This window comes from Martes martes (assembly GCF_963455335.1).
Source record: "Martes martes genome assembly, chromosome: 4".
Taxonomy (NCBI): Eukaryota; Metazoa; Chordata; class Mammalia; order Carnivora; family Mustelidae; genus Martes; species Martes martes.
The window spans coordinates 41,324,760-41,351,530 of record NC_137891.1 but is presented as its reverse complement, the minus strand read 5'-3'; the positions used below and the strand labels follow the sequence as shown (position 1 = coordinate 41,351,530).

At 37.5% G+C, this 26,771-nt stretch overlaps 1 protein-coding gene across 1 annotated transcript in view; it reads left to right on the top strand.

The window, feature by feature from the left end:
* DPY19L4 (dpy-19 like 4) overlaps positions 1 to 26,771 on the top strand; it is a 69,934-nt gene that overhangs the window by 39,334 nt on the left and 3,829 nt on the right. Inside the window, exons 12-18 of the mRNA XM_080802635.1 lie at positions 2,086 to 2,244; positions 3,401 to 3,520; positions 8,963 to 9,083; positions 10,774 to 10,830; positions 15,930 to 16,012; positions 18,979 to 19,111; positions 26,476 to 26,634. Coding sequence (XP_080658761.1) covers positions 2,086 to 2,244; positions 3,401 to 3,520; positions 8,963 to 9,083; positions 10,774 to 10,830; positions 15,930 to 16,012; positions 18,979 to 19,111; positions 26,476 to 26,634 — 832 coding nt within the window. The remainder of the gene's footprint in view (positions 1 to 2,085; positions 2,245 to 3,400; positions 3,521 to 8,962; positions 9,084 to 10,773; positions 10,831 to 15,929; positions 16,013 to 18,978; positions 19,112 to 26,475; positions 26,635 to 26,771) is intronic.

Here is a 26,771-nt window from a genome sequence, read left to right as displayed (position 1 = left end):
GCATGGAATTTCATGTTGTGATGTATCACAACAATGTGTTTAAACACTGGAGAAATCTTCTGAAGTGTAAGCCATATATAGATTTCTACTGGGGTAAAATGATCCTGTAGGAGGCCATGTGTTCCAAAAGGACAGGGACCATGTCTTTTTCGGGTGTATATATAGGCCTGACATTTAGCAGGCAAGTAGGAAAAATTGGTACTAGAACTCCATAGTTGATGACCTTTCCCCTGACTTTCTCTTTAATCTTTAAGACTGTAGAATGCACATAGGATTAAGGGCTGCTTTTGTCTAGCATTTCTTAGTTGATGTTATGTTGTGCCCCTTTTTTCAGCATGTCAGGTACTAGATTTGCCTCACAGTGTAATACACTAGGTGTTTTAAGAATAAGGCATGTCTGTCCTTAAGAATATTGACATCTCATTAGTTTTTTGTTGGTTTGTTTTTTTAGATTTCATTTATTTATTTGACACACAGAGAGATAAATCACAAGTAGGCAGACAGGCAGGCAGAGAGAGGGGGGAAGCAGGCTCTCTGCTGAGCAGAGAGCCTGATGCAGGACTTGATCCCAGGACCCTGAGATCATAACCCGAGACAAAGGCAGAGGCCCAACCCACTGAGCCATCCAGGCGCCCTCATTAGTTAGTTTTTATACTGTTAACGATATGAGTGGTATAAACAGTTAATGCCTTATGCTCAAATGTGCCCGCTGGATATTAGGATTTGTAGTTGACCAGAATTTCAGGAAACATTTCTGTTGAGACAGACTTTCAAGAACCACTAAAGAAATGTTAGTACGTATTTATTGGATGTGCAGAATACTAGGCCAGGTATTCTGGGAGATACAAAAATGACTATAATCTTAAACTAGCAAGTTGCATTAAGCACTGTAACAGAGGGATAAGTAAAGTGCCATGGGTATATGGGGAAGGAACAATTGAGACTGAGGGGAAGAATATTCATTAAATTGAGATTTGAATTGGATCTTACAGAACTAAGAACTTTAGTAGGTAGACAAAAAAGATGTGATTCATCATATGATCATATGTACAAAACATTTTGAAAGCAGCTTCTTTGATACAGCTGTATTACTGCTTGACACATTGTGAAACTTTAACTTTTTTCTAAACCCAGTGATCTGGGATGCAGGCATTCACAGTCCATCCAAGAGCTCTTCTGGAGATCATTCCATATCTAATCTCCCTTCTCAGGCTAGGGATTAAGGATAAAATGGATGTTGGAGATGGATCAGGTGTGAGAATGCAGATAAAATCACATATAACTAAGAGTCTTGTTGATCACCTTTAGCTTAGGGTCAAAAAAAGTGTATCCTGAGTCTTATAACTCAAAATGTTTATGTTTCAAATTTTATTATTTCTGTCTTAATAATTAAATTACTCTTTAAAATGGGTCCTAGTTGAATTACTTTCATCCATATAAAACAGGACTGTTTAGTAATAATATAACATGAGTCACATGTGTCATTTTCTAGTAGCCACATTTATAAAAGTAAAAAGAAACAAAGGAATTTAATTTAAATAATATATTTTATTTAATCCAATATATTAAAATGTTATTTTAATATATAAGCAGTATAAAAATTATTAATGAGCTATTTTATATTCTTTAGTCCATTTCATTCTTTTTAATGTTTGAAATCCAGGGTGTATTTTGTATTTAAAATATATCCATTTGTACTGGCCACATTTCAAGTGCTAATAGCTACATTGTACCTAGTAGCTACTATAGTGGACACTGCAGATATGGAGGTTGGACAGCTGAATTTTTTGTTGTCTTCCAGATAAAAATAGAAAGTGAAACTTACTGAAACCATTTTGGGTTCTAGAGATGGTCATATTACTGGGTAATAAAAAGTAGCCGTTTTACATTTATTGGGGCAATTTGTTGAGCATTGCTGATGCTATTATCTTTATTTATAGAGAGTCACACTTTGCTGTTACAAGTGAATAGATTAAGAAATGTGTCTTTTGTTTTGTTTTAGTTTTTATTGAGATAAAAAATACTTTTATGTACAGTAGGGTATACCATCTGTGATTTTAATACCAAGCTTTTTGTTTTCTGTAGGAATTTTACAATGAATTGGCTCCTATGTCAAGAATCCCTGCAGGCACCATCTCAGGATTTTTTTTTGCGCTTGACACAGTCTTCTTTATTACCTTTCTATATTTTAGTGTTAATTATTTGTTTTCTTTCTATGATGCAAGTTATTTTTAGGAGAATTGGGTAAGTACCAATGACAATCAATCACATTGCTAACAAATACATTATGAAAATAAATAAACTATTTTTAACATCCTTCCAATATTTGTATTTGTTTTAGAATTTCTAGATTCATTCTCTTGTTAACAACATCTAAAATATCATCCAGATAAAATTCAAATTTATTTATACATCTAAATATATAATGTCCAAATTTAATGTAGGATTAATACTCAGTTAAATTGTTACAGACTTGTTTACTAATTTAGTCATAGTTTTACTTAATGTAAGAATAATTTTCTTGTGTATAACTTAAATGAAGCTAGTAGTATAAGTGATTTTAAATTATGAAGAATTCCAAAATATTTCTGTCATGTTTAAAAGTATGTTGTGTGTAGTATTTTAATTTTGAGAACTCAGCTATTCAAATTATGATTTAAATATATTGATTTAGTAACCACTAGTTGAGTGATAATTGATCTTGGAAAAGGAACCTAAAAATCTTTTTTTTTTTTTTTTTAATTTTTAAAGATTTATTATTGGAGGGATACCTGGGTGGCTCAGTTGTTGGGCGTCTGCCTTTGGCTCAGGTTGTGATCCCGGGGTCCTGGGATCAAGCCCTGTGCTGGGCTTCCTGCTCCCTGCTTGGTGGGAAGCCTACTTCTCCCTCTACCACTCTCCCTGTTTGTGTTCCCTCTCTTGCTGTCTCTCTCTCTCTCAAATAAATAGATAAAATCTTTAAAAAAAAAAAAAAAGAAGGATTTATTTATTTGAGAGAGAGAATGCAAATGAGCGGGGGCAGAGGGAGATAGAGTCTTAAAACAGACTCCCCTCTGAGCATGGAGCCCCAGGCTGGGCTTGATCCCAAGACCCTGAGATCATGACCTGAGTTGAAATCAAGAGTCGGCTGCTTAATTGACAGAGCCACCCAGGAGCCCCCTAAAAATCTTTTTTGTCATATTTCCTGAACTTTTCATGTTTAGTCTTCACAGAGTCCATTATCTTCATGTTCTCGAAACCATTTCAGAGACTTGGAGATGTGTAAGTTAGATATTTGACTAAAAGAATATACTTCGAAATTTTAAGGACCACCTATATTTTTTTAATAAAGAAACTTAAGATCTTTGATTTTTCAAATATATATTTTCAAAATAGTAAAAAACATATTTCCTTTGTGTAGTGGTAAGTCCTTGAAAGAAACTATTACTCTTGAAGATGGACGAATTGGAGGAAGGCCAGAAATAATTTATCATGTGATTCACACTATTTTATTGGGCTCTCTTGCAATGGTTATAGAAGGGTAAGTGTACTTTATTGGATCTATTTGTTTTTACAACATTTTATTCTTTCTAATGCTAGTAAGTTGAACTTTCAAGAATTTATTTATGAAACTATAAAAACTCTACAGACTCTACAGAGAAACTCTACAGACTTTCTTAACCTGACTGGAGTTTATGGAGGTTGTTGTAGTACAATGAACTGACATTTACTTATTCACTCATTTGTTCAAAAACTATTGAATGTCTTCCAAGGGCCAGGCATTGTACTAGGCACTGGAGGTACTGTGGTGAACAAAAGTGGACCCACAATCTCTAACCTTCTGTGACTTATGGCCTAATGAAAGTAACAAATACTAATCACACAAAAATAAAAATACAACTTTGATAAGTGAAGTAGAAGTAAATGATGCTGTGAGGCTAAGGGTTCAATAAATGATACCCTTTTCCTTGAAGTTTGAACTCAGATGAAAAGTAAGACATGAGTATAAAATGATTTTGAACACCCAGTTTCAGTTGGAGAAGGGGCTTTCCCCACACCAACAACAAGTCATTGTTCAGGCACCAGCTGAGTGTCCTACAGTTTGACTTAATTCTGGCACTCTCCGCCAGGACATAGCATCAGATTCCACAGTTCCAAGGGTTCAGTACTGCAAGATTCTATACCCCGCCTTCAGGTTCGAGTTGCAAACCCAAGTTATTACCTGTGCTTCAGACCAAATCAGAACTTCCCAAGACCCTCTCCTTGGGTTCAATTAATTTGCTAGAGCAATTCACAGAACTCAAAGAAATATTTTACTTAATAGTAAGATCACCAATTTATTATAAAAAGATAGAACTCAGGAATAGCCAGTTGGAAGATAGGCATAGGGCAAAGTTTGTAGGAAGGGGTACAGAGCTTCCTTTACCTCTCTATGCATGCCACTCTCTCCCGGTCTCCATGTGGTCACCAACCCAGAAGTTCTCCAAACGCTGTCCTTTTGGATTTTTATGGAGGCCTCATTACATAGGCACGATTGATTAAATCATTGACCATTGATGATTGAACTCAAACTTTAGGCCCTCTTCCCTCCCCAGAGGTTTGGGGTGGGACTGAGAGTTCCAACCCCCTAATCACATGGTTGGCTCCACTGGCAACTGACCCCATCCTTTGGTACCTTCCAGAAGTTACCATTAACGACAAAAGCCATCTTCCCAATTTCATCACTTAGGAATTCCAAGAGTTTGGGGAGCTGTGAGCCAGAAGCCTTACAAAGACCAAATGTATGTGAGAAATTTATTTGATCATCTGCATGATTCTGATTTTGATAAAGGTTGCATTGGCGAACACTTCATGTGTGACCAAGGGCTCTACTATTTCCCACCCCAAACTGAGCTTAGTCCTCAAACTTCAGGCTGTCTCTTTTGAATGGGCAGAGCCTTGGTAAGTTTATGCCCCTATCTACACCCACCTTGCAAAAGGAAGATAGAAAATGTGGAAGCCTAGGAATGTTTGAGCTGGATATGCTCAACTCTTTCTCTTGCACACAAATCAGATAAATCACTACCATGAGGAGGAGCCATTAAGGTACTGAGGTAAAGGGATAGGAGGAGAAATAGGGAAAGATGAAGAGGATTGATCCTAGTATAAGATTTCGCAAGTTAAATTTCCATTAATTATGAATATAGATACTGAATCTCAGTCATTAGAGCAATACCCATGGTGTTCTGTTGGTGTTTCCTCAACAGAAAGCTTAGCTATATTCTTATTAATTTTTTATTTTGAAATACTGTTTATGCACATCACAACTTCAAAGTTACAGTTTTTATTAGATCTGCATTTAATGTTTTAAGTAGTACTATATAGGAATTTATTTTTATTATTTGATATCAGTATTTCAGTATAATTGGTTTCCTTTGTAAGCCTATATATTTTATGCACTTACAAACATTTTCTTATAAGACAACATAAGACTTTTATCAGACTGCCAAACCCATGATTAGTGGGAATCTCTTTATTGAAACATGAAGCAAGAATGGTTTTTCACTCTAGTAATTAGCATTCCATAATGCCTAATAAGTGGTATGAAGAAATGTATTAAGCCATGAATATTCTAAGTGATTCACGCTTTGATTCTCATTTCATTGCCTGGTAGTGCTAGAACTTTGGCCCATGGTTTGCCTTTTTTTTTCTCCCATTGTACTCTCTCAGTTTTATTTCTTTCTGCAGAAAAACGTTTTGTTATTGCCACCATTTTTATTGTTGGGTCTACTATTTTAGATTCATAATCCTTTTTCTGAACATGTAATCTGCATTATTCTGTTATTCACCCTTTTTAATTTACTCACTAGGCTTATAATGCTGTAGATCACCTATACATGCAGATAAGATGCACAGTCACCCAGAAGGTGCCAGGCACTCTACTAAGTGGAGAGTAGGGATTAAAGATATATAAAATCTACTCTTTGTTTTCAAAGAGTTCCTGTCATAGGTAAGTGAACCAAGAGTTAGAGCAAAGTGAAGTACTATGAGAAAGGTATACAAAGGGTGCTTTGGTCACTCAGAGGAGAGGTACTAACTCAATTGTAGAGGGTGGGTAGAGGAAGTCAGTTTAAGGAAGATTTCCTTTTTGTTTATTTATTTTTTTTAAGATTTTATTTATTTGGCAGAGAGAGACACAGCAAGAGAGGGAACACAAGTAGAGGGCGTGGGAGAGGGAGAAGCAGGCTTCCCGCCAAGCAGGGAGCCTGATGCTGGGCTCCATTGCAGCACCCTGGGATCATGACCCAGGCCGAAGGCAGATACCCAACGACTGAGCCACCCAGGTGCCCCTAAGGAAGATTTCCTAAATGGGGCGACAGCCTTCAGAGATAGAGACTGGCCAGGCTGTCCATTTTCTCATGTGCCTTTGTGTGTGTGTGTAAGTAATAATCTAGACAGAATAGTATTCTTTGGGAACTGATAATGTGAGATGAATGTGAAGTCAGTGTGAGAGATACGTCTGGGGGCGTCTGGGAGGCTCAGTCAGTCAAAGTGTCTGCTTTTGGCTCATATTAGGATCTCAGGGTCCTGGGATTGAGCCCCATGTTGGACTCCCTGCTCAGTGCGGAGTTTGCTTATTTCCCTCCCTGTGCCCCTCCCCAACTCAGTTCTCTCTCTGTCTCAAAAAAAAAAAAAGAAAGGAAGGAAGGAAGAAATATGTCTAGGAAAATAAGCAGGGACCAGTGAAGTGTTTATGTAGAAATTTTATATCAGATTTGGTTTTTAGTAAGGTCTCTCTGGCAATAGTGATTGAGAAAGTTTTCAGGAAAAAAGATTAAAGGAAGATAAGCCAGTTAAGAATCATAATAGAATCTTGAAGAGAGTAGCAGTGGAGATGGAGGAAAGGGCCAAAACTAAAATATTTGGGAATTGGAAACTGAATAAGTAGCAGTAAGGACTGTGATGGAGGGACTCTAGGAGAAGTTGCAACTCATAAGCCAAAAGAGAAGTTTTTAAAGGGGTATAAATGATTAGGCAGCACTAGACAGGGGTGCCCTTGTGTCAGGAGGGAGAAGCTTACGTGCATTATGGAATGGAGACACAGTTTGTTCTACGAACTTTGGCTAGAACACTAATCATATTTAGGGAAGTCATAGGAGAAAAGGTGAATCAAGACCACATTTTTTGAGGGCCCTGACACCCATTTAGATGAGTTTTCATTTCAGCAGATTCTGGGGAACTAGTAAAGATTTTTTTTAACAGAAAGTGTCTTGTAATTATGTTTGAAGAAGATTCATTTGGCTTTGGTTGAAGGAGAGTCTGGTTTGGTTGAAGGTAGAGATGTTAGGGTGTCTGATTGGCTCAATTGGAAGAATATGTGACTTTTGATCTCAGGGTCATAAGTTTGAGCCTCACTTGGGTGTAGCGATTACTAAAAAAAATAAACTTAAAATATAGAGATGTTAATTAGCAGCTATTGCAATAAAATGAGATGGATACAGAGAAATCAGTGGATTGGACATAATGGTCTAATCTCTAGAACACAAAGTTTTGATATTCCAGGACATGTTGTATATGTATAATTCAATGTGAATGGTGTCTCCTGGAGTTATAAGCCAGACTCTAGTTTTGATTCTGGCTGACTTGAAGAATAGCAGCCATGAGGAAGTTAGGAGGAGATACTAGTTGACCAGAGAAAACATAGTTTCTTTGTCTTAGCAACATGTGTTCTGTATACATCCATTACTTCTCTCAAAAAGTCCAAGTTAGTATTCATTTTTTAAGAGATTTATTTATTTTGATTTATTTTTATATTTTAAAGATTTGTTTGAAAGAGAGCGAGCATGAGTGTGAGCATGAGCGGGAGGGGCAGAGGGAGAGAATCTCAAGCAGACTCCTCAATGGGTGGAGCCCGATGCAGGGCTCAGTCTCACAACCCTGAGAACACAACCCAAGCCAAAACCAAGAGTCAGACACTTAACCAGATGCTTAATGAACTATGCCACCCAGGCACCCATAAAGATTTATTTTGAAGTAATCGCTACACCCAACATGGGGCTCAAACTTAAAACCCTGTGATTAAGAACCTCACGTTCCACTGATTGAGCCAGCCAGGTACCCCTACATTTTTTTTAAGTCACCAAGAAACTAGTGTAACAGTATATAGTACCTGAAATTTGGCATTTCCTTGCTTTATACAATTAATTATTTATTAATAAGTATTATTAATAATTAATTATTTATTTTCTTGCTATTAAAACAACATATTGCAGTTAAAACTTTTGTATTTATATCTTTATACACTTACACGCTAGTATATCTGTAGGCTAGCTTACTAGAAATGGGAGTATCTTGGGGTATTTAAAACTTTTACAGGTTCTGCCCAGTCACCTGAAATTGGACAGTAGCAGTTTATATTCTGCCCAAGAGTACAATTTTATTACACCCTCATCTATATTAGTGTTCTTATTTCATTCTCATTTTAGTAACCTACCTGTCTTCTTTTTTTTTTTTTTTTTAAGATTTTATTTATTTATTTGATAGAAATCACAAGTAGGCAGAGAAAGGGAGAAGCAGGCTCCCTGCCAAACAGAGAGCCCGATGCAGGGCTCGATCCCAGGACCCCGAGATCATGACCTGAGCCGAAGGCAGAGGCTTAACCCTCTGAGCCACCCAGGCCCCCCCCCCAAATGTGTCTTCTTAATTATTTAAGAAATGAATAACAATTTGTTGCTGAAAATTAGAGGCTAAGATTTTCATTTTCCTTTAACATTGTGATATTTTCACAGGTAGCAGGAAAGAACTCAGAAAAGAGAAATTGGGGGCACATGGCTGGCTCAGTCGGTAGAGTGTGTGGCTCTTGATCTTGGGGGGTGTGGGTTTGAGCCCATTATTGGGTGTAGAAGTTAATTCAGAAAATAAAATCTCTAAAAAAAAAAAAAGAAATGAGATAGTAATGACGTTCGCAGGATATTTCATATGTTACTCCTTTTGTCTTTTCTAGCTTGAAATACCTCTGGACTCCATATGTATGCATGTTAGCAGCATTTGGTGTATGTTCTCCTGAACTTTGGATGACACTTTTCAAGTGGCTTCGATTACGAACTGTACACCCAGTATTGTTGGTGAGTCATTGTTATTTTGGGCTAAGTACTTGTTTCTCTTTCAATTATATAAATGGAAAGCACATTGAATATAATTGAAATAGCACGAGTAAATCATATTATGACTTGAGGTAAAAAGATCTTGTGAAAAACGTTTTTTTTTTTAATATAATTTCTGATTATAGAGGAAATGCATTTAAATGCAGACAGGTAAAATACATCTCTCTCAGGAGAGAGTCAGACTTAGATTTTCTCTCAGTTCATGCTTTTAGTTCTTTGAAGGATAGACTTAAGGGTGACAAACAGGCCAAGAAGGAGGCTGTTGTCCAGGTACTGGACATGGTAGATGGAAGTGATAAAAGCTTCAATATATTGAGTGTTCACTCAGTGAAATAAAACATTTCAAGTGCTACTCAGTGCTTACAAAGACCCTAATGGCCAAGTTTTATTATATGTATTTTGTAGATGAAGAAATTAAGGCTCAAACTGGTTAAATAACTTGCCTAAGATCACATGGCTTATAAATGTGGAAACCATGATTTATACCTAGGTTTTTCTGACTCCAGAGATCGTTTACTTAATACTACGCTGTACTGGAGTGAAAAAAATAGTACAAGAAGGTTAATTAGACTTGGTGCTTCATTAAATATGGAGAATAAAGAAGAAGGAGAAATCATAGATATTTCCTAGGTCTCTAGTTTGTGTGACTATGGATTATGGGGTTATCATGAGACAATGGAAGAAGAACAGGTTTTGATAGGGAGGTGATGAATAATAATCTTCTGTAATAGTCATATTGTTTTGCCAGTCTTTTTCCAGAGGAATTTATATGTCCTTATTTTATTTATTTTTTTAAAGATTTTATTTATTTATTTGACAGACAGAGATCACAAGCAGGCAGAGAGGGAAGTGGGGCGGGGAGAGGAGGAACAGAGTCCCCGCTGAGCAGAGAACCCAGTGCCGGGCTCAATCCCAGGATCCTGGGATCATGACCTGAGCTGAAGGTAGAGGCTTTAGCCTGCTGAGTCACCCAGGCACCCCTGTATGTTCTTATTTTAGCATAATTATTGATATATACTGTGTTAATTCATTGTCTTTTTGTTGTTAAGACAATGAATTAACACAGTATATATCAATATTTATGCTAAAATAAGAGCATACAGGGGCGGACTGGGTTAGCTTTTTAGGTAGCACAGTTCAGTGTCCTTGGTAAACTCTTAAAATTTAAATTCCTGTGTCAAATATTGATTTTTTTTTAAGATTTTATTTATTTATTTGACAGACAAAGATCACAAGTAGGCAGAGAGGCAGGCAGAGAAACAGAGGGGGAAGCAGACTCCCTGCTGAGCGGAAAGCCTGATGAGGGGCTCGATCCCAGGACCCTGAGATCATGACCTGAGTTGAAGGCAGAGGCTTTAATCACTGAGCCTCCCAGGCACCCCTTGGTTTGTTATTTGAAGTATAGTATAAATGTTACCTTTTTTTATGTTCTGCCTTTATATAGTAAACATGTATGTCTCACTTTGTGTCTTAAATTCATTAGTCTTCACTATTCTCACTCTGTGAACTAGGTTCCACACTGACTTCAGTTTCTCTGACTAAAATTTTTACAACTGTAAGAATCTGTGATTGGTCATAGAGTCAATGTCTAAGACTTCTAGTACATTCCGAAATGTATTTATCCATAATCATTTTTCTTTCAATGTTTTAGGCTCTTATTCTGAGTATGGCTGTTCCCACTATAATAGGTCTCAGCTTATGGAAAGAGGTAAGAAAATCAGGTTTTTGTATTATTAGTATGTACTTCAAGGTATTGATAAGTTTATGTCTGTGTAGCATATTTATATTGAGACACTACCCTAACAACATAAAATGTGTTATTAGTATGCTTAATTTTTTATCAGTAGGAACATTAAAAAAAAGAGCTTAGACTTTTTTTTTAAAGATTTTATTTATTTATTTGACAGACAGAGATCACAAGTAGGCAGAGAGAGAGGAGGAAGCAGGCCCCCCGCCGAGCAGAGAGCCTGATGTGGGACTCGATCCCAGGACCCTGGGATCATGACCCGAGCTGAAGGCAGAGACTTTAACCCATTGAGCCACCCAGGTGCCCCGCTAAGACATTTTTAGAATGCCATGTGATGCACGTAGTCTAATGCTTTTAAAATTCAGTTTATAATTGTCAAAGGAAATTACTGAATAAATAAGTGAAAAACCCACAGCTAATATCATACTCAATGATGAAAAACTGAGAGGTTTTCCTCTAAAATCAGGAACAAGATAAGGATGTCCACTCTCTCCGCTTATATTCAACATAGTCCTGGAAGTTGGAAGTCCTAGCCATAGCAGTCAGACCAGAGAAAGGAATTAAAAAAAACATCCAAATTGGTAAGGAAGAAGTAAAATTTTCACTGTTTGCAGATGACATGATAGTATATATAGAAAACTCTAAAAACTCCACCAAAAAACTACTAGAACTGGGGTGCCTGGGTGGGTTAGTTGGTTAAGCCTCTGCCTTCAGCTCAGGTCATGATCCCAGGGTCCTGGGATTGAGTCCCGTGTATAGCTTCGTGCTCAGCAGGGAGTCTGCTTTCCCTCCCTCTCCACTTTACCCTTCCTCTCCACTTTACCCTTCCTCTGCTCATGCTTGCTCTCTCTCTGTCTCAAATAAATAAATAAAATCTTAAAACAAAAAAACCTACTAGAACTGATAATTGAATTCAATAAAATCATAGACTCCAAAATCTCTATACAGAAATCCATTGTGTTTCTCTACACCAATAATGAATGAAGCAGCAGAAAGAGAAATTAAGAAAACAATCCCATGTACAATTACACCAAAAATAACAAGATACCTAGGAATAAGCCTAACCAAAGAGGTGAAAGACCTGTACTCTGAAAACTATAAAACAACGATGAAAGAAATTGAAGATGACGCAAAGAAATGGAAAGACATTCCTTGCTCATGGGTTGGAAAAACAAATATTGTTAAAATGTTTATACTATCGAAAATAATCTACACATTTGATGCAGTCTCTATCAAAATACCAACAGCATTTTTCCAAAATACCAACAGAATTAGAACAAATAATCCTAAAATTTATATGGAACTGCAAATGACCCCAAATAGCCAAAGCAATCTTGAAAAACAAGATTGGAGGTCTTAAATTCCAGACTTCATGTTATGTTACAAAGCTGTAGTAATCAAAACAGTATGGCACTGGCACAAAAGTAGATACATAGACCAATGGAACAAAATAGGAAGCCCAAAAATGAACCCACAATCATAAATTATATGGTCATGGGCACCTGGGTGGCTCAGTGGGTTAGGCCATGATTTTGGGGTCCTGGGATCGAGTCCCGCATCGGGCTCTCTGGCAGGGAGTCTGCTTCCTCCTCACTCTCTCTGCCTGCCTCTCTGCCTACTTGTGATCTCGCTCTGTCAAATGAATAAATAAAATCTTTAAAAAATAAATAAATAAATAAATAATATGGTCAGTTAATCTTCAACAAAAGAGGTAAGAAGATGCAATTGGAAAAAGTCTCTTCAACAAATGATGTTGAGAAAACTGGATAGCTAAAAGAATGAATGTGGAGCACTTTCTTATACCATACACAAAAATAAACACAAAATGGATTAAGGACCTAAATGTGATACCTGAAATCATAAAAATCCTAGAAGAGAACACAGGCAGTAATTTCTCTGACATTGGCCATAGCAACTTTTTTCTAGATATGTCTCCTGAGAGAAGGGAAACAAAACCAAAAATAAACTACTGGGACTACATCAAAATAAAAAGCTCTGAACAGCAAAGGAAACAGTCAACAAAACAAAAAGCCTGCTGAATGGGAGAAGATGTTTGCAAATGATGTATCTGATAAGGGGTTAGTATCCAAAATATATATAAAACTGGGGCACCTGGGTGGCTCACTTGGTTAAGTGTCTGACTCTTGATTTCAGTTCAGGTCATGATCTCGGGGTCCTGGGATTGAGTCTGTGTCAGGCTCCAAGCTCAGTAGGGAATCTGCTTGAGAGTCTCTCTCTCCCTCTACCCCTCCCCTGCTGTGCTCTTGCTTGCTCAATCTCTAAAAAAACAAGTCTTTAAAAAAATAAATAAATAAAGATATGGGGCGCCTGGGTGGCTCAGTGGGTTAAAGCCTCTGCCTTCGGCTCAGGTCATGATCTCAGGGTCCTGGGATCGAGCCCCGCATCGGGCTCTCTGCTCAGCGGGGAGCCTGCTTCCCTTCCTCTCTCTCTGCCTGCCTCTCTGCCTACTTGTGATCTCGCTCTGTCAAATGAATAAATAAAATCTTTAAAAAATAAATAAATAAATAAATAATATGGTCAGTTAATCTTCAACAAAAGAGGTAAGAAGATGCAATTGGAAAAAGTCTCTTCAACAAATGATGTTGAGAAAACTGGATAGCTAAAAGAATGAATGTGGAGCACTTTCTTATACCATACACAAAAATAAACACAAAATGGATTAAGGACCTAAATGTGATACCTGAAATCATAAAAATCCTAGAAGAGAACACAGGCAGTAATTTCTCTGACATTGGCCATAGCAACTTTTTTCTAGATATGTCTCCTGAGAGAAGGGAAACAAAACCAAAAATAAACTACTGGGACTACATCAAAATAAAAAGCTCTGAACAGCAAAGGAAACAGTCAACAAAACAAAAAGCCTGCTGAATGGGAGAAGATGTTTGCAAATGATGTATCTGATAAGGGGTTAGTATCCAAAATATATATAAAACTGGGGCACCTGGGTGGCTCACTTGGTTAAGTGTCTGACTCTTGATTTCAGTTCAGGTCATGATCTCGGGGTCCTGGGATTGAGTCTGTGTCAGGCTCCAAGCTCAGTAGGGAATCTGCTTGAGAGTCTCTCTCTCCCTCTACCCCTCCCCTGCTGTGCTCTTGCTTGCTCAATCTCTAAAAAAACAAGTCTTTAAAAAAATAAATAAATAAAGATATGGGGCGCCTGGGTGGCTCAGTGGGTTAAAGCCTCTGCCTTCAGCTCAGGTCATGATCTCAGGGTCCTGGGATTGAGCCCCGCATTGAACTCTCTGCTCAGCAGGGAGCCTGCTTCCACCTCTCTGTCTGCCTGCCTCTCTGCTTGCTTGTGAGCTCTCTCTCTCTCTGTGTCAAATAAATAAAATCTTTAAAAAAAATTAAAAAATAAAAAAAAATAAAGATAGGCAGAAGACATAATTGTCCAAAGAGGATGTACAGATAGCCAACAGACACATGAAAAGATGCTCAGCATCACTCATCATCAGTGAAATGCAAATCAAAACCATAAGGAGATATTACCTCACACCTGTCAGAAGAGCTGAAATCAGAAACACAGGAAATAAGTGTTGGCAAGTATGTGGAAAAATAGAATTCCTCAATAGAAACCCTTGTACACTGTTAGTAGAAATGCAAACTGGTGGGGCACCTGGGTAGTTCAGTCGGTTGAGCATCTATTTTCGAGTGGGGCCCTCATCCCAGGATTGAGGCCTTGGGGCCCACATTGGGCTCCCTTCTCAGTGGGGAGCCTGCTTCTCCCTGTCCTTCTGCCTGCTTTTCCCCCTGCTTGTGCTCTCTCTCTCTCTGTCCAAAAAAAAAAAAAAAAGAAATGCAAACAGATGCAGCCACTGTGGAAGACAGTGGAACTATGTTATGATCCAGCAGTTGGACTACTGGGTATTTACCCAAAGAATACAAAAACACTAATTCAAAGGGATACATGCACTCCTATGTTTATTGCAGCATTATTTACAATAGCCAAATTATGGAAATAGCCCAAGGGTCCATCGACAGATGAATGGATAAAGAAAATGTGGTGCGTGTATGTATATACATACACACACATACATATACATATACATATACACATACACTTACAATGGAATATTATGTAGCCATAAAAAAGAATGGAATCATGCCATTTTCAACAACATTGATGGATCTAGAGAATATAATGGTAAGTGAAATAAGTCAACCAGAGAAAGACAAATACCATATGATTTCATTCATACGTGGAATTTAAAAAATAAAACAAAGGAAAGAGAAAAGAGAGAGAAACCAGAACAAAACAGATTCTCAACTATAGAGAACAAACGAACAGTTGCCAGAGGGGAGGTGGGTGAGGGAATGGTTGAAATAGGTGAAAGGGATTAAGAACACACTTAACTTGATGAGCACTGAGTAATATATGAAATTGGTGAATCACTATATTGTACACCTGAAATGAATATAACACTGTATGTTAACTACACTGGAATTTTTAAACAAATATTTTGGCAACTCCAAAATTTAAATATTTATAAAATATTATAAATCCTTTATTTATTGTAATGTAACATGAAACTAATTGAAATTAATTGTGTGTGCATGAAAGATAGAACTGATGATTGGAATGAGAAAATTATTTATTGAGTCTAGGCATTAAATTGAACATAAAATAGATTATTTTTAAGAATTTATTTATTTGAGGGAGAGAGTGAGCCTGAGTTGGGGGGCAGGGGCAGAGGAGAGGGAGGCGGAGAAGCAGACTCCTCACTGAGCAGGGAGCCAGATGCGGGGCTCGATCCCAGGACCCTGAGATCATGACCTGAGCCGAAGGCAGGTGCTTAACCGACTGAACTACCCAGATGCCCCTAAAATAGATTATTCAGATTATTTGTAACTGAGAGGGAAGAGCAGCTCACTGAAAGGAAGTAAAAAGATCCATGACATTTTTCCCCTGGGAAAAATGTTTAAATACTGTTTGTCTTATGTTAGTCTCTTAGTCTTACTATGTAACAGTTTTAAACTTTCTGGATATATACATGGTTATATACATTTATACATTTTGGAAATTTTGTTTTGTATTTTAGTTTTTTCCAAGATTAATGACAGAATTAATGGAACTACAAGAATTTTATGACCCAGATACAGTGGAACTTATGACCTGGATAAAGTAAGAATTGAACTGCTTTTAAGACTGTTGTTAAACTATTAATTGTTGCATGCTATCTAATTGATTCGGAGGAAATAATAAATTAATGCTTTTCCATTCTCATAAAACTCAGAATTTTACCTCCATGCCTTTAGGGATATTTAGTTTTTGATTGACTTATAATTCAAATTTTCTAATTGAATTCTTCACTGAAAATATGGCATTGAGGGGCACCTGGCTGACTCAGTCAGAAGAGCATGCGTATCTTGATCTCTCTCGGTCGTGAGTTCAACCTTCATGTTGGGTATAGAGATTACTTAAATAAATAAAAAATTTAAAAAAGAAAATACAGCATTGTAAGTTTGAAATTTGAGATCTTGCCATCAAACACCTTGAAATGTGGAGTATAAATGAACAAATATTCCTTTGAATAGTCAAGATGATGCTTCTTTTGCCCTGGGTTGGAAGTGGATGAGTGGTGGGTTGCTAGTCTTGGTAACCAATTTTACCAAAATTTAAAATTTTAGTTTTAATACCCATGTACATTTTAATGCCCACACAGAACCAGAGATGTGGTCTTGGGCCAGTGGATGCAGGGAACTATAATTGAGACACCTTTTTCCCTCTCCCAACACATGCACATAACTAAGGGACCCTCAGAGGGCTACAGTATCAGTGAAAGGATAGACTAATAACTTCACAGGAGTGCCAGAAGCAGATGATAAGGCTTGTCTTCCTTGGCTTCAGCTTTTGGTCAAAAAAAGTTTCTCCTCTGAATTTGTAGCACTGGATCTGAATTCACATGGGTTTGCAGTTTGAAGTTATACTTGTTTAATCCAGGAAACCCCCAGTCAAGAAAGTATCATAAAAAGTGGTCCTGGGGTGGTTTGGAGTATCTGTTAATGTTCTCAACCCAGGCTACACAGGTTTCTACAAATAAGACTTCATGAAGATGAGCTCTAAAATTACAAAACACATGAGGAAACAGTTTAATACAGTAAGAATTAGCTGTTGTTTGAGATCAACAATAGAATTAGACCTCTAGCAATTTTTTTTAATTTTATGTATTTACTTGAGTAATCTCTACACCCAGTGAGACCCTGAGATCAAGAGTTGCATGCTCTTCTGACTGCACCAGCCAGATCCCCCAGACCTGTAGCAATTTCTGAAAATAAAACTTGTTTATGTCAGTTTTTGATGCATAATAGACTATCACAAAATTTAGTGGCTATAAATGATAAACACTTGTTATTTTGCACCATTTTGACAGTCAGCTGAGTCAGGGAAGTGGGGAGGATTCTTCTGGTCTGGGCCAGCTGATCTAGGACTGGGTAGCCTGGCATGGCCTCTCATATGTCTAAAGGTATCAGCTGAAGGGATGGAATTGACTTGGTCATGAGTCTCTCATCATACAGCCAGGTAGCCTGGGCTCATTCACAAGGTAGTGGTTGGAGAGTTCCCAAGAGAGCAATAGGAGAACACAGATGCCACTGTCAAGCATTTTCTTTTTTTAATTTATTTGTTTGACAGAGATCACAAGTAGGCAGAGAGAGGGGGGGAGAAGCAGGCTCCCTGCCGAGCAGAGAGCCCAATATGGGGCTCGATCCCAGGACCCTGGGATCATGACCTGAGCCAAAGGCAGAGGCTTTAACCCACTGAGCCACCCAGGCGCCCCAATGTCAAGCATTTTTAAAGTCTCTGCTCACTTTATGTTGTTCTGTTGGCCAAAGCAGGTCACATGACCAAGACCAGCATTTGCTCCAAGAGCATAGGTATAGGAGAAGAATCATTGTAGCCGTTTTGTGACTAGTCTACCCCATGGATAGACATTATAAAATGAACTACATTGTAAATTATTTAAGACCTAGAAGAAGAAACTAAAACATGAAAAAGGAATGAAACACTATCAAAAATAGCCAGGAAAATATGGGGGGGGGGGGGACAAAAATGTTTCTAGAATGAGGAATAGATTTATAGAAATGAGAATTTGTTTTATCATAAAGTGTTGTTACTGTAAATACACCCTTCATATGTCTAAAAATTGTTTTCTTTTGATCACTCTTAATTATTGCCTGTTAATATTTTCTGTGAATTGTATTTGCCATGTGGAACACTGACTGTATAGCTTTGCATTGTTACTAACAAAAGAGGAAATTGATTCTGGGTTTGTGATTTATCACAATATTTTCAAAACCAGCACAGGGTCCTGAACATTAAACATTGTGCATCAGGCAGACATATATATTGCCATGGTGTAATTATCCTGTTTCATGTTTGTTTCCCTATTATTGGGTGTGCCCTGAGGACAGTGGTTATATGCCGCCTTTTATTTCCAGAGCTTGACATTGTTCCTAGACTGTGTAGGTTAATGTTGAATACAGGAAGTGATTAAATAAGTAAAGACATTGGAGCAATCCTTCAGGATCTGCTTTTAGTTTTGTAAGTGGCATCTGTCTGGGACTTTGGATCGTGGTTCAAAGTGGAGAACTACATGTGTTATCTGAAAACAGGTATATGGTAAAGGTAGGGAAGAAGCAGGAAGGTGGATGGATTGGGAAGAATTTGGGCTGTGGTAGTTAATATTCACAGAACGATAAATTTGAGAATTCACATAATCACCAGTGAATTGACCACACTATGTAAAGTAGTAAATTCCTGTCATTATATATACCCTGCATATTTTTTAGTGGTATTAACCTGGCCTATATGTTTATTGTCCTCCTTCCAGTCTCTCTCAAAACCAGGGACCTCATCTTCATCCCTGCTTTAAAAAAATTTCTGTATTTTCAGCATTCAAAATAGTTCCTGGCACATAGTAAGTGCACAGTTCTTTTTTAAAGGAATTTGTAAATGAAGTAAACGCTGACATTGAAACTCAAATATACAATACATTGTTGAGTTGCGTGCTATATCAGAGTTGGGTATAAATCAGTGATCTAAACAGTATACTTACTTTTCAGTGTGTAAATCTGTGTGTCTCTTTACAGAAGGCAAGCTCCAGTTGCAGCCGTGTTTGCAGGGAGTCCACAGTTAATGGGTGCCATTAAATTATGCACTGGATGGATGGTGACTAGCTTGCCTCTTTACAATGATGATGATCTTCTCAAGAGAAATGAAAATGTAAGGCATTTTCGATTACACGTTTGGATCTTTTTAACATTGCTCTTTATTTTTAATGTAGCTCTGTAATGATGTATATGTTCTTGGTTAGCTAGGAATATCCAAACAATTTTAGAAAGAGTTAATTAGCTTTAGTTTTTGAAAAGCTGTGTAGTATGTTTAAGCAAGAGGAGAACCAAAATTAAAATAGTAATTTCTTTATTTTATGAATAGTATTGATGTTTCTAGGAGAAACCTTTAATTTTCCACAAAGTTTCAAGGGAACTGATGTGTCCTCTTTGGAAAATATCATTGTTCTCAATCAAATTATTGAAGGAAGTCAGGCTCTCAGTTAATATCTTGATGCATTTTGTATTTCCAAGCTAAAATTCTACTCACTGTGGTTTATTTTTCAGTATGAGCTGTTACTGATAACTTAGTATAATATTAGAATGATAATCTAATTTTTTACTGTTCAGAGAATATATTTGAATGTTTAGTCTGGATATAAATGGTAACTTCATATCTGAGAGCAGTGACTAACTGAACCTGAATTCCAAATATTCTGTTTTTCAGTTGGAGAGAATTTCATATGGTTTTTAATCAAGCTCTAAGCTAAGGAGGTAGTATAGCAATATAGAATTTAGACTGTAAGAATGCAGACTATGGAATTAGAATACCTGGACTCAAATGCTACTTCTGCCTTGTGCTAGCTCTGTGACTTTGAACAAGTTTCTTTTCTTTTTTTTTTTTTTAAGATTTTTAAAAGTTTTTATTTAAATTCAGTTAATTAACATATAGTATAATACTAGTTTCAGGTATACAATATAGTGATTGAGCACTTCTAATATCTGCGCCCAACATGGTGCTCAAATTTACAACCCCGAGATCAAGAAATCAAAAATCGCAGGCTCTACTGACTGAGCCAGCCAGGACACCTCTTTTCTTTTCTTTCTTTCTTTCTTTCTTTTTTTTTTTGCATTTCCACAATAGCTCTTTTTTTTTTTAAGTGGAGGTATAATTGACATGTAACAGTATATTAGTTTCATGTGTACAATGTAATGATTTGATATTTATATATTACGAAATGGTTACCACAAGTCTAGTTAACATCCATTACCGTACATAGTTATAAAAAAGTTTTTTCTTATAATGAGAACTTTTAAGATATACTCTCTTAGCGACTTTTAAATATGCAATACAGTGTTATTAACTATAGTCATTATGCTTTACATTTGTTTTGTAACTGGACGTTTGTAGACTCCCTTTACCCATTTAACCCCTTATCTCTGCAACCACCAATTTGTTCTCTGTATCCGTGAGCTTGGATGTTTTTGTTTTCGTTTATAAATTCCACATATAAGTGAGATTATATAGTATTTGTCTTTCTCTGACTTATTTCACTTAGCATAATACCCTCAAGGTCATCCGTATTGTTGTAAATGGCAAAATTTTTTTCTTTTTTGTGGCTGAATAATTTCCTGTTTATAAATACACACACACATATATACTACATTTTCTTTATTCATTCATTGATGGACATTTAAGTTGTTTCTATATCTTGGCTATTGTAAATAATGCTGCAGTGAACATGGGTTTGCATGTATCTTTTTGGATTAGTGTTTTCATTTCCTTTGGGTAAATACCCAGAAGTGGAATTGTTGGATGATATGGCAGTTCTATTTTAATTTTTTTGAGGAAACTTTATACTGTTTTCCATTAGTGGCTACACTACTTTACCTTCCCACAGTGCAAGGGTTCCCTTTTCTCCACAGTCTCGTCAACACTTCTTATTTCTTGCCTTCTTGATACTTGCCATTCTGACAGATGTGAGGTAGTATCTCATTATGGTTTTGATTTGTGTATCTCTGATGATAAAATGATGTTGAGCCCCCTTTCATGTACCTGTTTGCCATCTGTATGTCTTCTTTGAAAAAATGTCTACTTAGATCTTCTGCCTATTTTTTAATGAGGTTTTTAAAAAGATTTTATTTATTTTGGGGGGGGGGTATGAACATCAGGGAGGGAGAGGGAGAAGCATGACACAGGGCTCAATCCCAGAACCCTGGAATCATGACCTGAGCCGAAGGCAGATGCCCAACCAACTGAGCCACCCAGGTGCCTCACAGATTTTTTTTTAATTGAGCTGTATGAGTTCTTTATATATTTCAGGTATTAACCTCTGATCACATATATGATTTGCAAATATTTTCTCCCATTCATTAGGATGCCTTTCATTTTGTTGATGGTTTTCTTTGCTCTGCAGAAGCTTTTTAGTTTGATGTAGTCCCACTTGTTTATTTTTGCTTTTGTTGCCTTTACTTTTGCTGTCAAATCCGAAAAAAATCATCGCCAAGAACAACGTCAAAGAGCTTACCACCTGGAGTACCTGGGCAGCTCAGTCATTTGAGGGTCTGGCTCCTGGTTTAGGCTGGGATCGTGATTTCAGGGTCCTGGGATTGAGCCCTGCAGTGGGTTCTGAGCTCAGTGGGGAATCCGCTTGAGGATCCTCTTCTCCCTCTCCTTCTGCCCCTCTCCCTGCTCTTTCTCTTTCTCTCTCAAATAAATAAATCTTAAAAAAAAAAGAACTTGCCACCTATGTTTGCTTGTAGATGTTTTATGGTTTCAGGTCTTACATTCAAGACTTTAATCCATTTGAGTTAATTTTTGTGTATTGTGTATGATAGGTTCAGTTCCATTCTTTTTGCATGTGGCTTTGCAGTTTTCCCAGTGTTGTTGATTGAAGAGATTGTCCTTTTCTGAGTGTATTTTTTGACTCTGTTGTAAATTGATTTACCATGTATTTTCTATACATGTATATGTGAGTTTATTTCTGGGCTCTCTGTTTTGTTCCATTGATCTTTGTGTCTGTTTATCCTGAAACCCTACTGTTTAGATTAATATAGCTTTGTAATATAGTGTGCAGTTAGAGAGCATGATTCCTCCAGCTTTGTTCTTTTTCAAGATTGCTCTCTCTTCAGGGTCTTTTGTGGTTCCATACAACATTAGGATTGTTTGTTGTGAAAAATGCCATTGGAATTTTGATAGGGATTGCATTGAATCTGTAGATTGCTTTAGGTAGTATGTACATTTAAACAATATTAATTCTTGGGGCGCCTGGGTGGCTCAGTGGGTTGGGCCTCTGCCTTTGGCTCAGGTCATGATCTCAGGGTCCTGGGATCAAGTCCCACGTCGGGCTCTCTGCTTGGCAGGGAGCCTGCTTCCTCCTCTTTCTCTCTCTGCCTGCCTCTCTGCCTACTTGTGATCTCGCTCTGTCAAAGAAATAAATAAAATCTTTTAAAAAAAACCAATATTAATTCTTTGAATCCATGAGCATAGAATATCTTTCCTTTTATCCGTGTCTTCTTTAATTTTTTTTTAAATATTTTACTTATGTATTTGACAGAGAGAGACACAGCAAGTGAGGGAACACAAGCAGGGGGAGTGGGAGAGGGAAAAGCAGGCTTCCTGCCAAGCAGGGAACCTGATGCAGTGCTCAATCCCAGGACCCTGGGATCATGACCTGAGCCAATGGCAGACACTCAATGACCGAGCCACCCAGGTGCCCCGATTTCTTTAATTTTGAGAAGTTTCTGAGTCTGAATCTAGGAAGTTCTTACGTCCTAGTTGTGACAATTACAGATAATACACCATGCTTAAAACATAGTAGACCTTAGATAGTAGTTATTTAAATACTAAATATTGTACATACACTCACACACACACACACACAGAAACATAGAATATACAAAGAGGAGCTCAAAAGGAGGAACAGTCAATGCTGCCTACAAAAATCCAAGTCTTCATAAAGGGCATTCCATTGATCTGGGCTTTGAAGGACTAGTAGAAACTTGTTTGGAAGAAGAATGCATATGATTCCAGGCTGAAAAAGTAACATGAGCTATGAAATTTGTATAGCCATGAAACTAGAAAATACAATGAGGCCAAATTCTGAAGGGCCTAGACTGTCATGCTGAAGAATTTAGACTCACCCTTGAGGCATTTGGGAATTATCAAAGACCTTTAGTAAGCCTGGGAATGGAATGCTTAGATCTGTTTTAGAGTTAATTATGGTCAGCGCAGAAAACAGATTGAAGCAGGGAGAGGTCAGAGATGAAGAGATCTACCTGGCAGTGATTTACCTTAGAGACAACAGCTGCCTTTTTGACTAGTATTTGCTGTACTTTGAAAGGGTGGAGTCACTTAAACAGAATGGAGAGTGTATTTCTGAATTTTATTTTTTGTGGATTTCTTTGTTATCTTATGATTAGTCTTTTCCTAATACAGAATTTCAGAATCACTTATAATTAGGTCAGACTTTTAATTGGGTTCTAATTAAATTTAAACATTTTAGAGTTTATGTTTTATGTGACTTGACTATGAGGATAGGAACCATGTTTTTTTTTTCAAATCTTTGTCTTTCTCTATGGTGTCTAGTATATAGTAAGTGCTGAATAAATTTGTTAAATTAAAATTCAAATCAAACTCCGTAAATAAGACCATATAATTTGAATTTGATGCTATCTATAATTCACGACATATGATTAATCTTTGTATAATCTCCTAGGCTAGTGATTCTCAAACCTGGGACTTTTATGCCTCTGGGGGACATTCAGCAATGTCTGGAGACATTTTGATTGTCACAAGTATAGAAGGAATTCTATAGCCATCTAGTGGGTGGTGAATCAGGGATACTGCTAAACATGCAGCAATACACAGAACTGTTTTCCTCTGTCCCAGCAATGAATTATCTAGTGTAAAATGTCAGTAGTGCTGAGATTGAGAAACCCTATCGGTAATATTATTGCCATTGCAGAGGGGTGGGTTGTTTTTTTTTTTTAATGTGCCATGAGTATGTTACAGTTTCTCAAAATTTAAAAATAAATAAAAATCTATGTGACAACAAATAGATATAGACTGGATGGAACTATTCCCATTGGAATGTATATAAAAGTAAAATGAGGGAGAAACTTCCTCTTGGTTTATTAGCCTTCTGTTTATCACAGAATATTCAGTTGAGTATCTCTCTCATGTTGGTGGACATCGGACTTCAGGGTGCTGGGTGGACAGCAACCATAACATGGAGTAGGCGGCTGCTGAGTATCAAATAGGTTGAGATGTTGTCCAGTCTGGATTTCAAATCTCGGTATTTCTAGGGCATATAGTATGTGGTACTTTGGGCTTAACATTTGTGATTTTATTATTTTCTGAAGGATAGCAAGAGCTAGTCCAATGTTAGCATTTCAGAAAAACTGAAAAACCTTATTATTTAATAAGATCTAGAACTTACGATCTTACAAGAGCAGCAGAATTGTAATGAAAAACACCAGGAACCAAGACATGAATATTTTATTTTATTTATTTTAAAGATTTTATTTGTTTATGTGACGGAGAGAGAGAGAGCACAAACAGGGGGCGTGGCAGGCAGAAGAAGGAGAAGCAGGCTCCCCGAGGAGCAGGGAACCCAGTGCAGGGCCTGATCCTGGGATGGTGGAATCACCAGCTGAGCCGAAAGCAGACACTTAACCAGCTAAGCGACCCAGGCACCCTGATTATTTATTTGGTTTTTTTTTTGTTTTTTTTTTTTAAAGCTAATGACGCTTACGTCTCACTTGCCCAAGCTCCAGCTTGAGCAATATGTTAGTAAGTTATTTTCTTTTTTCTTTAAGATTTTATTTATTTCTTTGACAGAGAGAGAGAGATCACAAGTAGACAGAGAGGCAGGCAGAGGGAGAGAGGGGGAAGTAGGCTCCCTGCTGAGCAGAGAGCCCGATGCGGGGCTCGATCCCAGGACCCTGGGATCATGACCTGAGCCGAAGGCAGAGGCTTAACCCACTGAGCCACCCAGGCTCCCCTATTTGTTTGTTTTTAATAAAGATTTTATTTATTTATTTGACAGAGAGAGCACAAGCAGGGAGAGCAGCAGAGGGAGAGAGAAAAGCAGGCTCTCTGCTGAGCAGGAAGCCAGATATGGGACTGGGTCCCAGGACCCTGGGATCATGACCTGAGCCAAAGGCAGACACTTAACTGACTGAGCCACCCAGGTGCCCCAAGATACGAGTTTTTTGTTTTTTTGTTTTTTTTTTTTTTTAAAGATTTTATTTATTTATTTGTCAGAGAGAGAGAGGGAGAGAGAGTGAGCGAGCATAGGCAGAGGCAGAGGGAGAAGCAGGCTCCCTGCCAAGCAAGGAGCCCGATGCGGGACTCGATCCCAGGACGCTGGGATCATGACCCAAGCCGAAGGCAGCTGCTTAACCAGCTGAGCCACCCAGGCGTCCCCCAAGACACGAGTTTTAAGCATTCTTGTTCACTCAGTATTTTATGACAGTGGTCAAATAATGTTTTAACCTTGCTGATTTTATCTCTTGTATAAATGAGTATAAAATACTCTGTACATGGTAGTAAAACTCATATGAACTGTTATAACTCAATAATAAAAAGACAGGCCAATTAGGAATTGAGCAAAGCACATTTGCAGCAATGTGGATGAATCTTGAAGGCATTACGCTAAGTGAAAGAAGTCAGATAAGGACAAATAACTATATGATACTCCTTATATATGGAAGATATAAAAAAGGTATGAAGAAGCCAAACTCATAGAAACAGAGAATAGAGTGGTGGTTGCCGAGGGCTGGAGGGTAGGGGAATGGGAAGATATTAATCAAAGTTTACAAACTTCAATGTATCAGATGAATAGGTTCTGGGGATAATGTTAGTAAGGTGATTATAGTTAACAGTACTGTATTATATACTTGAAAGTTGCTAAGAGAATAAATCTTAAATGTTTTCATAAAAAAAATGTTAATTATGTGACACAATGGAGGTGCCAGCTAATGTTATGGTGGTAATCATTTTGCAACATTTAAGTGTGTCGGGGCACCTCGGTGGCTCGGGTTAAGCCTCTGCCTTCAGCTCAGGTCATGATCTCAGGGTCTGGGGATCAAGGCTCCATCGGGCTCTCTGCTCAGTGGGGAGCCTGCTTCCCCCTCTCTCTCTGCCTGCCTCTCTGCTTACTTGTGATGTCTCTCTCTCTCTCTGTCAAATAAATAAATAAAATCTTAAGAAAAAAATCCCACATTTAAGTGTGTCAAATCAATACATTGTACACCTTAAACTTGCAAAATGTTATATGTCGATTATATTTCAACAAATCTGGGGAGGAAATGGCCAAAGGACTTGAATGACATTTCTCCAAAGAAGATACAGAGTGGACAATGAATGAATTATGACCATAAGCTTCTTAAGGGCAGGAATCAAGTCTTAGTGAATATCTTTATTTTCCAGAGATAGTGCTGAATACTAAGTCATAGTAGATGTTCAACGTATAGTTTCAAATAACAAGTTTTAAATGTTTTAAAATTACTGTTTTAATTATATTCTTTCAGATCTATCAAATCTATTCAAAGCGATCTGCTGAGGATATTTATAAAATACTGACATCCTACAAGGCTAATTACCTAATTGTAGAGGATGCTATCTGCAATGAGGTGGGAACCACAAGAGGATGTAGGGTTAAAGATTTATTAGACATTGCAAATGGCCACGTAAGTAACCATTTGAGAAGTTAAATCTTTTTGAGAAAAATAACTTTTTTAAACTTTTACTCATCAAACTTTATTTCTAGACCTTAAGTAAGAATATAATTAGAAGTTCTTTAACAGGGGCGCCTGGGTGGCTCAGT